Here is a 15,029-nt window from a genome sequence, read left to right as displayed (position 1 = left end):
TAGTTGCTATAGAAACTAGTTTTTAAAGTAGCACACAGTCGCCACCTGGTGGTCGAGAGGTGTTTTTGCAGCGCAATAATCACAAGACATTGCTTTTAGAGGGGTACAATTTATACTCAGTACATAAAAGATATAACATGTATGTTTAAATTTTCACTCTCTTTATGTGTAGGTCAGTTAACTGACATTTAAAGTATAAATAAAACACGGCCGTAGTTCTCCATTGTCCCAAATGACTCAGCAGTATCTTCTTCTGCTTTGCATCTCTTGTTCTCAGTAATTCTGCAAAAAAACCCAGAGTAATCATTATCAGTCAATGAAAACTGCAATTATGTTTCATTGTAAGCAAATCAAAATTAATGATGATGGTAGTGTATGATGATCGTAATTAGGCGTAATGTTGTGAACCGTTTAAATTTTTACAGTGCCTTTCAAAGTCACTGTAAAAATTGTGACTTTTTACAGTCACACCTTTTAAAATTTTTCCATACTTATTTTTTTTTTGCAGATTAATTACAAAGTTCTCTGTATTTTGGGAGTGGGGAGGGGGTGTTATGTGGTAGATCAGTGAACATAAAGTAGGGCATAATTGCTAAGTGCAGGAAAAAAGATGCACAGTAAAAATAAAGATCTGAAAAGTGTGGCGTACTCATGTATTCAGTCAATTTTGTTTTTCTCCTGTGTGTAATTTAATCTCCATTTAAATAAGGGTTCAGGTAAGTGTGAAGCAGTGTAATTACAAATTTTTTGCCTCAAGTTCTTTTGCTAGGTTTTCTGCTTCTCCATTTTCTGGTTCTGCATCCCCAGAACCAGAGAATGGAGAAGCAGCATTCAGTTTTTGTACTCTTATAATCTGGAACAAACGTTCAGAAACCCACAAAACAGCATAAACGCTGAGTTCTTGAGGTGAAAAGCCCATCTGTTCAGAGCTGCCTTTGATTCATAATAACTGGAACATTGATTGTGATATTTGATGTATATTTGCTTAAATTTGATGATGGCATTTAAAAAAAAAATGTGTTGCTTGTTTCATAATTGGTTATCATATTATGTTTTTATGGTGTAAAGCACTTTGAGCTGCCTTGTTGCTGAAATGTGCTACACAATAAACTTGACTGAATTATTGTCACATACAATAAATCCCAATGACGTTTGGGAAGTTCCAAGAGGTCTGAATAGTTTTAAAGAAGCATTATAACTTCTGTTGCTAAAAGTGTCTACCTCAATCAGGTCATACATCCAGTCCAAGAATTCAGCCACTCTGCTGTAAACCCCAGGATGGTTCGGCTCAGCGCAGCCCGTTCCCCAACTCACGACTCCTGCAAGCCTCCACAAATTTTCATCCTGGCAAACAAGAGGGCCCCCGCTGTCCCCCTGATAAGGTACACACAGAACGCCTTCAGTACAACCGCACACAAATGAAACAACAGGGTGTACATCTTTATTAGTGTTTAAAAAAAAAAAAAAAAAAGAGTTCATGAATCCAACCTGACACGCATCCACTTTTCCTTCCGTGTACCCGGCACAGAGCATCCGTGGCGTGATCTCCCCGTTGTACATGCAGGAGCTGTTGCATTTCTTTGTGCTTATTATAGGAACTGGGGCTTCTTTCAGGGTGTCGGGCGAATGAACTGAGAGAGGAAACATGCATTCAGGGCTGGCCTGTCAGTACAAGTGTCACGCTCTGTCACCGTGCTTTTAAATTAGACTTGTTGCATGAGTGAAATGTAGGTCTGTGTGTAGCCGCAATTCACCGCCGTCGGGTCGTGTGTATCCCCATCCGGAGATCCAGCACTGCGTGCCGCCTGGGAGATCGTAGTCGTACGGTGGCAAGCAGATGGGTCTAATTGTGTCTATTTAAAAAAAAAAAAAAAAAAAAACACTTAGCACTTTGATTAATGTTTGACAAACCTATATACACTGTTGCAGATTTTAGCAGCCTTTGTGAATGTGTGTAAATCCCTTTAGATACATTGATCTGTAAGTGCAGTAGCTTAATCTCACACTGGAAACATTTCCTCAATTTTGGACCTTGGGAGCCAGAAGGACCTCACTCAGTTTTCTCTTGTTTTGCAAAGGCTGAGCATACAAGAAGAGAGATCCTCTTAATCATCCAGATATCTCAACTCCCTCTTTTGTCATTTGCTCTTTTCAGCTTGCTATATGATTTACATAAGAGGACTGATTATGTGTCTTTTAAACCATTTTTGTTTTGATGTTGCCACATGTTTTGAATCATTATATTATACAGTGATGACCCATATCCAATTTTCTGGTTGAAGACGACAGTTTTTATTTAAACCATCCTGGCATTTCAAAAAGTTTGTTTCAAGAGCATTATAGATGCTCTATGAAGTCATTCTTTGTTCACTCCGAACCCACTTGGCATGTTTAACGGAAATGTCAATCTTTGTCTTATCTGCTAAAGAATGCTCTTCTGGTAGGAGTCCAGGGAATCTTCATGTGTTCACATTTATGGTAGGAGAACTGAAACAGTAAAGGTAACTTATTTATAGCTGCTATGAAGGCTTGGTCACCCTGAGGTGTCACTTTGTGCTGCTGTTGTCTTTGATCTTTGGATGTTTCTCCTTTACAAACCTTTGAAGTGAGACTTTACTATCTAAAGTCTGATTTAAAAAAAAAAATGCTTAGCTTGAAAATAACCTTTTGAAAAGTTTCGAACCACAGTCAAAGGAGGTACAGAAAAATATCACTTTGAAACAACTCGGACAGTACAGCAGTGCAGGATATGAAATGAAAGGTTTTATTCTGCCACTTTCAGCCGTTGGACAAAAATGAGAGACTTCATGAGGTATTTCAAAACTTGTTCAGATAATGTGATCTTGTTAGTGGAAAGCTTTGAAATGATTTACGATCATTTTAAATTCATTGTAAATTACTAATCTACCATGTTAATTAGTGACATTTATAAGTACTTTGAATTATTAATTGCACCTTTATCTGCTAAGTGTGTGGTGGCAAGATAAATCCAGTCTAACAGTCAGTGGCTAAAAGAAATAAGGCTTGGTGTTGCCTCCTTTTGATTCCCCAAGGAAACAATGTGACTATCAACTAAAGTTCCTAGAACCTGTGTCTGATTGTTGTATTTTCAGATCACAAGTGTCCAGCAACTCTTACTCAGACTTTGGCTGGCAAAACAATTGAAAATCAGAAAAACGTATGCCTGAACCTTATGATTTGCATTTTCAAAAATTAACTATTTTGTTTGCTTCAGTATAATCTTGCATGTTTTATTGTATTACTTAAATATCACATGATTTGTTTGCATTTACTAAGGTGGAAAAAAAGGCCCACAAGTGCTTATGACTGGTTTGGCCTCAGATCAAAAAGTTCAGATTGTTTAGAGATGCTAGTCCTGTTAGGGATTCAGTCCCCACTCAATAAAAGAACCCAAACAAATGGCTGGATTGTTAGAACATTTCATGTTTAGTGTGAGGTTATGCTAGAGCATTAAATGTAGAATTAAGACTTGCGTATGGAAACCTCGTCCACAGACATACCTGAGAAATTGAGGGGTCTTTGCAGCTTCATCAGCGCTATGTCGCTGTCGTGGCTCCTGTGGTTGTAGTTCTTGTTGTAGATGATCTTCTCCACCACGTAGCCTGCATGCTGAGCGATTTTCGCCGAACTACGAGTCACAATGCCCGCATAGACCACCCAGCTGGACACCTGAGGTAGCCTGTAGCTGACATTTCAAATGGAAAACGGACGCAGTTTATGACTGACTGCTGCCCTTCAGAGGCGCTCCGACCTGTGACCCGTAACGCTGTTAAGTTCAGCCGTCTTACTTGTGCACACAGTGGGCCGCTGTTACTATCCATTGACTGGTGATGATGGACCCTCCGCAGGTGTGACGGTTGCTGTAGTAGAGGCTGACCTGCCAGGGCCACCTGCCCAGCGGAGCCTCAACGCCTCCTATTATCCTGGGCAGCTTCGCTCGGGTCCCACACTCTGCACAGAACGTCGTTTATCAGAGACCTGTTTGGTTAGAGAGCGCTGCAGCAGATCTAGTCACTCATTGTTCCAATATTGAACTTTTCACAGGGGTTTTACAGAGGTTTTTATGTTGGCTGAAAATGCTGAATCGAAAGTTCAAACCAATTTGCTTACCAAAACACTGCAAAGAGATAACCTTCCCTGTCATGCAGCTCTTCCTAAATGAGAATAAATGGAGTAACTAATGAGGCGTAATCAATACATTAGCAGTTAAATCTGTGTAAATATGATGGCCTGAGATTAATCACCTCACCTGAAGTGCCACATGTTTTCTAAGCTGCTCTTCTGTTTTGAGGTAATTTGTATGAAACCATCCGTGTAGTTTGGTCCAACGTCTGTGAGATTCACTCCTTTATGTCTGGTCAGTCTGGTAAGAAAGGGAACATATGAGTGAGAGACTCAAATGAACACGCTATGTTTATGTCTTGAACTCATCCATATTGAACTTTTTCATATTCTGTCATGCAAATCTACATGCATTTAAATTTTGTGTGATAGACCAACAAAAAGTAGTGCGTGATTGTGTGGAAAAGGACACAATTTGTTTAAAATGTGTGGTATACATGTGTGTCCAGCACTTCTGATTGAATTATTTTTTTAAACTTCAAGAGATGAGAGCTTTTGCTTGTTATGCTTTGCAGAAAACTGAATTGTATGGATAATGTATGTGAAGATCAGTCTTCAAGATTTGTCCCAGATTCTGAACCGGATTTAGGTCTGGACTTTGACTACGCCATGCTGACACATGAATATATTTTCAACTAAATCCTTCCAATCCTAGCCTGTGAGTTCACATGGTCGGCCATGTAAGTACTTCATCCCTGACATGTCTGCTGTGTTCCTTGGTCTGCATGATGCTGCTTGGTCACTAATGTTCTCTAACAAACTGGTGAGGCGATGTATTTTATTTAGGGGTAACAGATCAAAAGGGGCTGGATACAAATGAACCCCATACAATTTAGTTTTATTTTTTCGTATGTCTTCCCCATTATTTCCCACTACTTTGTGTCGGTCGGTTGCATAAAAAGAATAAAACAATGCAAATGAAGAGGTGTGAATATTTGTAAGGAGTAAAGCTTAAAAAGCAAGTTTAAAAAAAAAAAGCGAGTTGTCACTCTGATTTCAGTCTAAATGAAGATGTTTGCATGGTGTTTGTGCCGTCACACCTCAGATAGCCCAGCTGCCTGCAGACCAGTGTTCCTAACGACGAGTTCCACCTCTCGGAGCACACCGGCAGCCAGGTGTGCAGCCTTCCCAGCTGGATCTCCAGTAAGGAGTTCTCCGGGCTGATCCTGTAAAACACTGAACCCGATTGAGTCAAAATTCCCTCCGGAGACAAACTCTCAGTCAGCAGTAATGAATAAGTGCACAGGGCGCTTAAATTTTGAAAATGCACAAGTACCTGTGTTAATAGAGTCGGCACAAAGAGGTCATTAACTGTGATGTTTCTTTTACGTCAGTCAATGATATTCTCTCGCAAGCGAGGCAAAGGACAGCAGGAAGCAGCTGTTGTATACAGATTTAGCTGCTGCTGATGTAAACCTCAGTGCAGAGGTGACCCTTGATGCCATGTAATGAATCACTTGACGATAAACTGCGCAGCAACACACTCCTGCTCTGACTGTTAATTCATGAAGCCGAGGGAAACGGACTCTTAAGAAATGAGAAGAGAGCAGACCTTTTCGTGGGTGGGAGACGGAGACGTCATCAGTCACGTTGCAGAAAGATGTCTCCTTCGTATCTCCAAGCCCGACCGCGGTTTGGGAAGAGGATGGCCTCAGCAGAAGTTTGACTGAACGCAGAGAGCAGTTTGAGTTTGAGAATCATCCTGGTGGATGAGCAGCAAAACCTTTTTTTTCCCCCCTAAATGTTACCAGTCGTTCTGAATTAGTGCTTGGAGCAAATTAAAATCTGTCTGGTAATGAAATTGTCAGAAATAAATGATGAATCTGGAATGACTAACAAAGACCGAAGTTAGCATGATTTACAATGCTATCTTCTGTGCAGCTGTAAGAAAAAAAATAGGGTAAGGTCAAAAAAATAAACAGTCTGTTTTATTAGTATGAACCAGTTTTTTTTTTTTCTACTTTTGGATCTGAACCCAAGTAATTCTTATTTTTACACCCATATGTTACATTATCCGAGCAGCTTTTATTTACTGCCAAGTTCCCATTTTGCATCCTGTTAAAGGTTTTTAAATAAAAACAAGAATAATGAATCATTTGAAGACTTAAGCATAACTAGATTCTTTCTACTGGTGCCAGATGAATTAATTGGCCAGACAACAGTTTCAGCCCTCATAAGGTTCTTGCAGGGTCATCTGTGTTAAGATAAGTCTGCAAACAAGTACTAACAAAGTGCAGCACCCAGAATTGATCATGAATAAAACATTGAGTCGAGTTCCTACATATTATTGGGCTTTTTGGAAATTAGCATTAGCCCTGAGATTGTATAAGAAGTGGCTTGCAAAAGTATTTATACCGATATCTTCACATTTTGTTACACTAGAGCCTCAAGCGTCATGTTATTTTGGGATGTAGTGTGACAGAACACAGGGCCGGCACAAGCCTTTTTGGAGCCCTAAGAAGATTTTTATTTGCCCCCCGCCCCTATACCAGCATGTCTACACCAGATGCTTTATTATTCCTAAGCTGCTCTGTGTGTGACATACTATCATTAGCATCATTTGTAGTTAGCTTGCATCATAGCAGTGTTATTGTGGCTGTTTTTGTCCTTGTGGGAGTAACAAGCAAAAAAAACAAAAAAAACTCATTGAGATTTATTTATTTATTTATTTATTTTGCAGAGTGGTATTCAAGTTTGGCATATTATTTCAACTACTTAAAAGCAGATGAACACAAAATTTACAGTAAACAACATATTTCCTGACAACAGCAGGAAGATGTTAATCTACTATTTGTAACAACTGTAAAAATAATTTAGAAATAGTTTTTCTGTGTTTAATAGCATTTAGTTTATATAACTTAATGTTATTTTAAATATAGATATATAGGCATTGTATTTTAACTGTTTAAAAACAATGTACTCTTATCAGAATTACTTTAATAATTTTGATATTTCCAAATTACACATCTGATAAAGGTTGTAAGACAATGCAAGAAATTATTTCTGTCTTATAGCCACATGTTGCTAAATATTAAATAAAATTCAGGGCAACAAACTGCGTTTCCAAAGTCACAGAATTGCTAAACAGAATTCACCTGTGTGTGATTTTTTTCATTGAACACAGCATCATTAAGACCAAGAAACACAGTTGTGAAGAGGTTTAAAGCAGGGTTGGGATGTAAGATGACAATCTGTAATCTGAAAGTGGAGTGTGGCACAACATGACTGCTTTCACTGGCTTTGACAAGCTGGGTAAGGAGAACTAAGACGAATTGAGAGCTCGACCAAAATCTGTCAACAGTACAAAAAATGTTCTGCTTGGAACAATGGCAAGACAAAAGAAAGCCATTGTTGAGCGAAAGCCATGAGGACAATATTAAACTTTTCACCTACAAGCAAAAAACTATGTGTTAAAGAAAATTTAAGGCGACTCTCTGCAGAAAGGTTTTAATGTGGTCCAGCAGACATCTGCAGACTGTTATTTGCAGACACCAATAAAGTGCCTCACACTCCCCCCACACTGTGTCCGCTCTACAGGGAAATGGCATAAAGGTGGTTCCAGACTGAGACCGCTACTTGCTTGGTTACTTGCTTGATGACTTCCTCACCTTTAAGCTTCCAGTTTCTAGTGAAGAAACTCAAATTACGTTTTGTCTAAACAAATTTTTCCTTAGCGGTGAAAAAGCAGCTTTTATTTGTTTTAGATTATGGAGACCTGTTGTAGATGAGCGCCTCATGTTTAATGTCTTCAAAAACACTGATAATGTTTGTAATGTTTCCCTGAGGAATCTTACCAACTACAAAGCCTTGACCTAACAATATGAGGCCATGCTTGGGCTCTTGACTTGCCTACATTTTTGATTTAATTACACAAAGAAGCAATAATTCTTCCTCTTTGAATTCAAATAGTTTCTTCCTCTCTGTTCCATTTTCTCACACAGAATTGTAGAAAAAGAGGCTTTATCTACTCTTCTCTATCTACATGGAACATGTCGCGAAAAATTAGCTGAAGTGAAGTGATTGTCTCTAGCGGTCTCAGTCTGGACTTGAAGTGAATATTTTTCATCATTTTGGTTGTGTAATGTCTTAACCAGGACTACTTTTGAAAAAGAGGTTCTTGATCTAGACGTAACCTTCCAGGTTAAATAAAAATAAACTAAATATAAAGGCTGAGAATTCTTTTGTATTTATTTTATGCTGTGAAACAATGAAACGCTCTCTCACTGACGGTACTATGAATGCTGAGTGACATAATGAGAGGATCCAACTGAACATTGAACTAACTGCAAATCACTGTACTTTATCCCATGCTTTAAACACCTGGCAGCCATTTTTAAAATCTACGCTTTGATGTTGGTTTTAGGAGTGCAAGATATTAGAATATCTTTCAATGGATAATATGCTAATATTTACTCCTCCCTTCTTTCCTCTCCATCTAATCTATACTAACTACTCTATATCAATCTTTAGCATTTTTGGTAATGTTATTTGTCAGGTGAGAGATTTTGTTTCTATTACTTGCTAAATATAGCATAAGCATGAAAAGGAAAGCTTCCGAGCTCTTAGCATATTGCTCTCCAGACAGTTATTTGTCATATAAATGGTACAATGACAATGTATTTGAGATATTTTGTGCAGCCCTATTGCATAAATTGCATCCAAAGTTCTTGTCATACGACTGTGTTAACATGCTTGTGGATCTTGGTGTACATGCGGTGGAGCTCAGCTATAGGAATTTTGAGAACTAGAGGTTTAAAACGACAACTTTAAAATGTTGAAAGATGCCGTTTGTCCTTTCTGACTGAACTCTATTGTCAGCGCTCTTGGAGAAATACTGCCAAGAGTTGCAGCCAAAGATGACTCTGAAAAATTTTGACTGAATACAGGTTACTGCCACATTCCCCCCCACCCCCTGGCATTAAATCCCAATAAAAATCCTGAAATCTTTGACTTTTTAATTTGATAAAACGTCAAAGTTTAAGTAAACTTGTCTGAATAGATTTGCGAGACACTGTATTCCCCTAGCAGTTTTAACAAGGATTTTTTTTTCTTTCTTTTTTAATTTTTTGTAGCACATTTTATTTTTACTTTGTAGCTCCACCCAAGCTCATTTAGTCATTATTTCTCAGACACATTGACTCACCTAGAAACCAGACACCGACAAGTAAGCCTCCCAGGAGTCCGACTGCGCACACCGCTGCCAGCAGCCTCACCAGCCTATGAGCTGCAGAAACGGTTAATAACGGTATTAATGCCTTCAGAACCCTGATGGGAGCTGAAAGGTACGATCAAATGTCAGCTGGTAAATCTGTGAACACACATCGCCAACACTAGAAGAAATTAAGCTCTTGTTGTTTCTTTTCTAGGAATATATGACACCAAGGAATTGAAATACTAATATAAATGATGTTTTGGTGAAGAAGTGACTCTGTACTTTAATTAGTACAGAGTATAGAGTAGTTTATAGTTACTGGTGCAATCAGCTGCTGGTGTAGGTCACCTGGATGGTGCTTACCGTGAGTTGTGTAATGAGTGCCCTTTAACCAGCTCTGCACCCCTTTGGTTGCCGCGACCCCTGCTGTTGTCTCCGAGTGAAAGGGATGACTGACGGCCACTGGATTTTCAATCACTGACAATGCGTCTCCATCAAGACTCTGTGGGAATTACAGCGGGGCACGTCAGCTTTCATTTGGAGCTCTTTTTTTTTCTTCTTCTTCTTCTTCTTCCTCCGTATGACACAATTTTGGCATCCGCGCTGACCATCTGCTCCAGAGCAACAGTCAACCTGTCAGGTTCTGTCGAGTTTAATTAGGAGTTCTGTAACGCTGAATATTATCCACCATTAACCAGCCTCCTATGTATGCAGTCAGGATGGTAGACATCTACGTGTGTCAACTCTCTCTCTCCCTGCTGATTGAGGCATAATGAGCTAGCAGAGGCTTTGGCTTGTCGGTTTTTGTTTCTTGGATGCACGTTGTGTTCAGCGCCGTATTTCTTCATCATTTTCAGACAGATTTTATGACTCCTGAGTGTCTGCATACAGAGCTATCTCGCCAAGAAGCAGCTGTTTCTGTAAGCAATTTATCACGGTAATTATAGCCTGTTTCTCTCTATATGGGACGTGCATAGTCAATATCTTACAATTACTCTGAAAACTTCATCTGTATACATACAACGGAGCTTATTTGCATATCATAATTTCTTCAGAGAGCTTTTAATCATTCATTCGAATCGTTATGTTTTTTTTTTATTTTTATAAATGAACACCCTCAAACTTTAAGAAACAAAAAGGATGCACAAATTGTAATGTATAGTAGATTATCTCTAATCCTCATATGGTCCAAAATAAATACAGGCTCAGATACAATTAATTGAATTAATAGTGATGAATCAACTGTTAATTCAATTTAATTTGGTAGCACTAACTGGAGTATGCACACTAAAATAATTACTGCTCTGAACATATTCAGAGCAATAATTGGGCTAAAACTGTGAAATAAATATATACATTTTGCATTTAACTTTTAGCCAAAACTCTTCAAGTGGCACAGTTTAGCTTCACTCGGTTCAAATTCACCAAAGGAATGTTATGTTATTGCATTTTAGGCAATAAAATGTTTATTCTCTTACTTCAATTATTTTTAAAATATTTTATTTGCATTTTTTACTTCTAATCTATTAAAAAAAGGCTTAATTTGTCAAATGAGAAATTTATAATTATTTTTTTTTAAATCCAAATAAGCAATAAAATAATCAATTATTAAAATAATTTTGTTGCAGTCAAACATGCATGCATAGATAAATTTGGGGAGCAAGTAAGAGAAACCATGTGGTTTCAATGAAACTATATGGTTTTTGTAGTTGAAATGTTTTTGGTATAAGTTTGGATATTTGACCATTACACTTGTCAGAATTGGTGGAGTTCCTTTTAATTAGCTCTTTTACTTTTATGTTCAGTGCATTTTATTGCATTTGGCATCAGACTCATTCCAGAAGCTCAATATTATTATTCTTGACCCGATCTAAAATTTAGCCACATAGTTATTACCCAGTTTATTCATTTGAATTTAAAGTTGAGGACTTACGATAATTGTTCTCTGCTATCCCTGTTGCTGGTTGCAGTGCATGTGCAACAGGCTTACAGCATGACGCTGCCACCATCGTTCAGTCCTACATCTTGTCATTGTCATGGGGGCAAAAAGCTCAGTTTGTTCACCATAACACTGCTGTTTGTTTTTTTTGAGCAGGCCTCCGCCTTGCTCAGCAGTGACTCAGTCCTTGGTAATGTGAACTTTGCTTCACTGTGAGTAGTGACTCTGGTTTTATATCAATTTTCAGTTCATAGAACGTTTGAGCCCTGGTTGTTCGTTTATCCTTGAACATCCTGTACGTCATCTCTAAAAGATGACTGCTCAGGTCAGATGGTTGGTGCAAAATATACTCCATTTTATGGTCAGATGAGCATTGAGCCATTTTGCTGCAGCGACAAAAAGGCTGTTTGAAGGAATCAAAGTAAGGCTATAAAACATATAAACCCTGATGCTGTTCAGCATGGTGTTGGCAGAATCATGGTGTGGGACTTTTTGTTGCCTTTTGCACTAAGCAGATCTAAAAATAATAGAAGACCCCATCTAAATACTCTAAATTAAATCAAGTTTATTGATTTAATCTCAAATTAATAAATCTGGATGTAGGCTTTTTCACGATAACAGATTTTGCTGGATGATGAACTGTTCAAGAATTTATTGCAATAAATGATAATGTTGTTTTGAGACCATTTTTAAGGGATATAATGATAACGCCAACAATAATAATGCAAGAACACATTCTAAAAGATTGGTAAACTTTAAATTTTAATCAACACTTAACACTGGAACTGGGAGACATTTTAAATATCCAAAATAAATAAACAAAACAACAAATAAAATGAATTTAGAACTCTTTGTAAATAAACATTTTCTTCAAAAATAGGGGCGAGTTTAGACACAAGCACCAAACTGAAGACATTTATCTTCCAGCTTTTGGTTGAAAGAGAGAAAAAGAGAAACGATAAATCATGCCAATGGAAATAATTGAGTTTGTTTTAATTTATCATTCAATTAATTGATTAGATTATTGTGACAGGCCCACTTAGATGTAAATAGTAGTTCCAGGTGGACAATGATCCAAACACAAAAACTGGTTTTGTAATAAATGATGTCGACTAACGTTTAGTGCTTTGGAAAGGCCTTTCCTTAACTATTAAAAAAAAATTGTAAACAAAAGCTGGAAAAAAATAAAATAAAAATCACATGTGACAAAAAATCTCAAATATTTAGCAACTAATATGCCAGAACCAGCTACTAAATCTGCAGTTAAAGAAAAACCACAGATTCGTCTTGATGAGGGAGCTTTAAGCAAATATTAGGACTGTTAGTTGTAAAGACATTCTACCATTGAAAAGTTTTACTTCTAAACCTTTAGGAGCCCAATGTCTGTGAACTTCATGCCCCGTTTTTCACTGGGTCTATAATTCCTGAGTAGGTCAGGATGCAGTTTTCTCCAGCAGAATGAACATCAACCGTATGGCAGAAAACAAATCTATGTTATAAATGAAGGATGCATGTAAAATCTGTAAACTAGAAGAGCAAATGTAAAGATATCACACAAGAGTTGACTTTAGGAATACTGTAACAGATGGAGCTACAGTGTCAAGTATTGTGTTTATTTTTTTCTCCTACCATGTTTTCCTGGTGTACAGTCCTGATGGAAAAGCCGCAGCGTTGTTCCTGCTCATCGGTACGGCTGTGGTTGTGGAGGAATGGAGGTCCGGCCCGGTTGATTTGCCATTTAACAGAATGCAACTCTGGATTTTCCCCTCACAAAGAGACAATGAGGTCAGCAGCGGTGAGGAGAATGAGGCTGTTGTTTGTCTGTGGGGTCATGGGGCCAGCAGAAGCTAGCTAAACCAGGTATTTGTTTTTTTTCTAATGGAGGTGGTAGTGGAAGGAGGGGGGGGGACATCTCCAAAGATGCCTCTGAGCTCATTATTGATGGCACTCCTGATGGTTGCCGGGTAACACTTTTTACCTGAGCCAAGAGATAGTCTTTTCCTCACCTGAGACGCGCTATGACCTGACGGTTTTTGCTTTCTGAGAAAAGGTCGTTATTGCGAATTGTTGAAAAGTCTCACATCACGTCAAACTCCACGAGATGAAACCCAACGCCATCGTCGCTCAGCACTCATCGGGAAAATGAAGTCCGCTCAGTCGGCCACTGACAGATAGCCTCTCTCTTTAACGGTTCTTTTTCACTTGTTTTCCCAATTTCTAAATAAGCCCTTTGTCTTAATTAGCTCATAATGTATGACCAGAGTGGCTGCAAAGATCCATTACCTCCAAGAAAAGAAGGAAATAATTAGCATGTTGAATAAGAGGGATGAGTGCTATTTGAGTACGGTCAGAAAAGAAAAAAAAAAAAAAGTGTTGAGCTTCATCAGAAAGATCAAAGCCTGTCATTACTTCATGAACAAGAATTGAATTTCTCCTCTGAAGACAGTTAATTAGATCCTTTCAGCAAGAAAGAACATTTGATTAAAAAAAAAAAAATAGAAATCTGTACTTATGTCTCATTTATGGTGTAGGATTAACGTCCAGGTGAGCGGATGAACTGGAAGGAGGAAAATTCCTCCATCACACTGTCAGAGCTGACACAGAGAGACAGCCCAGATCTGTTTGGCTCATCCAGCAGCTGTCTGAAAGTTTTTGAAATAAAACACAGAACAAGAAGAAATGTGGAAGGATTAATATTCCATTTGATAGAGTTACGGCTCCATTGATGATATTAATACGGTGCAGGAACATGTGAGTTGGGTAATTTTCACAACCATTTCATGTCTCCCTCTTCTGGCGACTTTTTATTCCACATTGCAGAGCTGAGGATTATTTTCACTGCTGCATTTATTTAATTCATTTATAGATTCCTTGGGATTTTAGGAAATCCGTTTAAAGGATATGTCTGAATTCAGTTTAAAACCCTTCAATACTGAGACAGTTTGAACAAAGAGTTTTAAATTAGGCTTGTGCAGCACTAAACTAGCAACCTGTTAAAAAGAAAAACAAAACAGATTGACGTCTAAATAGCTAGTCATTTATGCTCCTCTGTGGTGTCTGCAAACAGGCTGCCTGATGCGTACCATGTCAAAATATGGTGTAGAGTCATGTTGAAACTGAATTTAATTAAGCCTTTCTTTTTAAGTTAAAAAGAAAATTAAATCTTAAAGAGAGATGATAATTTTGTAAACGTTGTAAAATACCAGATGAAACAGGAAGATTTCAGGATACTTAATTTAGTATCCAAAGAAATAACAAGAGGATCAATCTTGTGTTATTTCAGGGTTTGATGATGTGAATCCTATTATAATCGCATCTGTTTCCTGTAATATGAAACTACAGGAAATGGTTTCATACTGTTTCTGAGTTTATTTTTTTCTGACTTGTGATCACAAGTCAGATGTGATCGTATTATAATTACATCCGTTTCCTGCAGTATGTAAATATCCCCAACCCTCAATAGACTTCAACACGTATATTGAGGTTGGTTTTACTTTTTAGCATTTTCCTTAAACAAAGATTGTTTTAGGAAATTTGACCTGGAACTGATGGAGTGTGTGATTGTAACTTTTGTGAATGCAACATTAAGATTGTACATGAGATTTATATGATCTCTGTTTCCTTTTTTCTTTTAGCATCAGGTAACGTGCTGTGCCGCGTAGTGTACTGTGTACTCCGACAATCTGAAATCTTGTATTGGATGAGAAAAACCGTGTCTTCTGAACGTTGGAAGTGCAGCAGGTGGTCTTCTCGGTAGCACAAAGCCTCGGTGCTGTGAATTTGGGAGGTGATTTA

The 15,029-nt window shown here is 38.0% G+C and overlaps 1 protein-coding gene and 1 long non-coding RNA gene across 3 annotated transcripts in view; one reads left to right on the top strand and one right to left on the bottom strand.

The window, feature by feature from the left end:
- LOC122832439 overlaps positions 1-15,029 on the top strand; it is a 63,267-nt gene that overhangs the window by 242 nt on the left and 47,996 nt on the right. For both annotated transcript variants that reach the window (XR_006370842.1, XR_006370843.1), the window contains exon 2: positions 1,231-1,382. This is a non-coding gene — a long non-coding RNA (uncharacterized LOC122832439). The remainder of the gene's footprint in view (positions 1-1,230; positions 1,383-15,029) is intronic.
- tmprss5 (transmembrane serine protease 5) lies at positions 160-13,023 on the bottom strand. Its single transcript, XM_044119209.1, has 13 exons — positions 12,864-13,023; positions 9,659-9,797; positions 9,287-9,367; positions 5,696-5,809; positions 5,184-5,319; positions 4,271-4,384; positions 4,132-4,175; positions 3,810-3,972; positions 3,522-3,706; positions 1,755-1,853; positions 1,489-1,631; positions 1,222-1,374; positions 160-282 (listed from the first exon to the last, which is right to left on the bottom strand). Exons 1-13 carry the CDS (start codon positions 12,864-12,866, stop codon positions 274-276), a joined length of 1,383 nt encoding a protein of 460 aa, XP_043975144.1. The 5' UTR covers positions 12,867-13,023; the 3' UTR covers positions 160-273.

Source organism: Gambusia affinis, linkage group LG06 (assembly GCF_019740435.1).
Source record: "Gambusia affinis linkage group LG06, SWU_Gaff_1.0, whole genome shotgun sequence".
Lineage (NCBI taxonomy): Eukaryota > Metazoa > Chordata > Actinopteri > Cyprinodontiformes > Poeciliidae > Gambusia > Gambusia affinis.
Note: the sequence above shows the minus strand (reverse complement) of the source record. Positions and strands in the feature narration are given on the sequence as shown.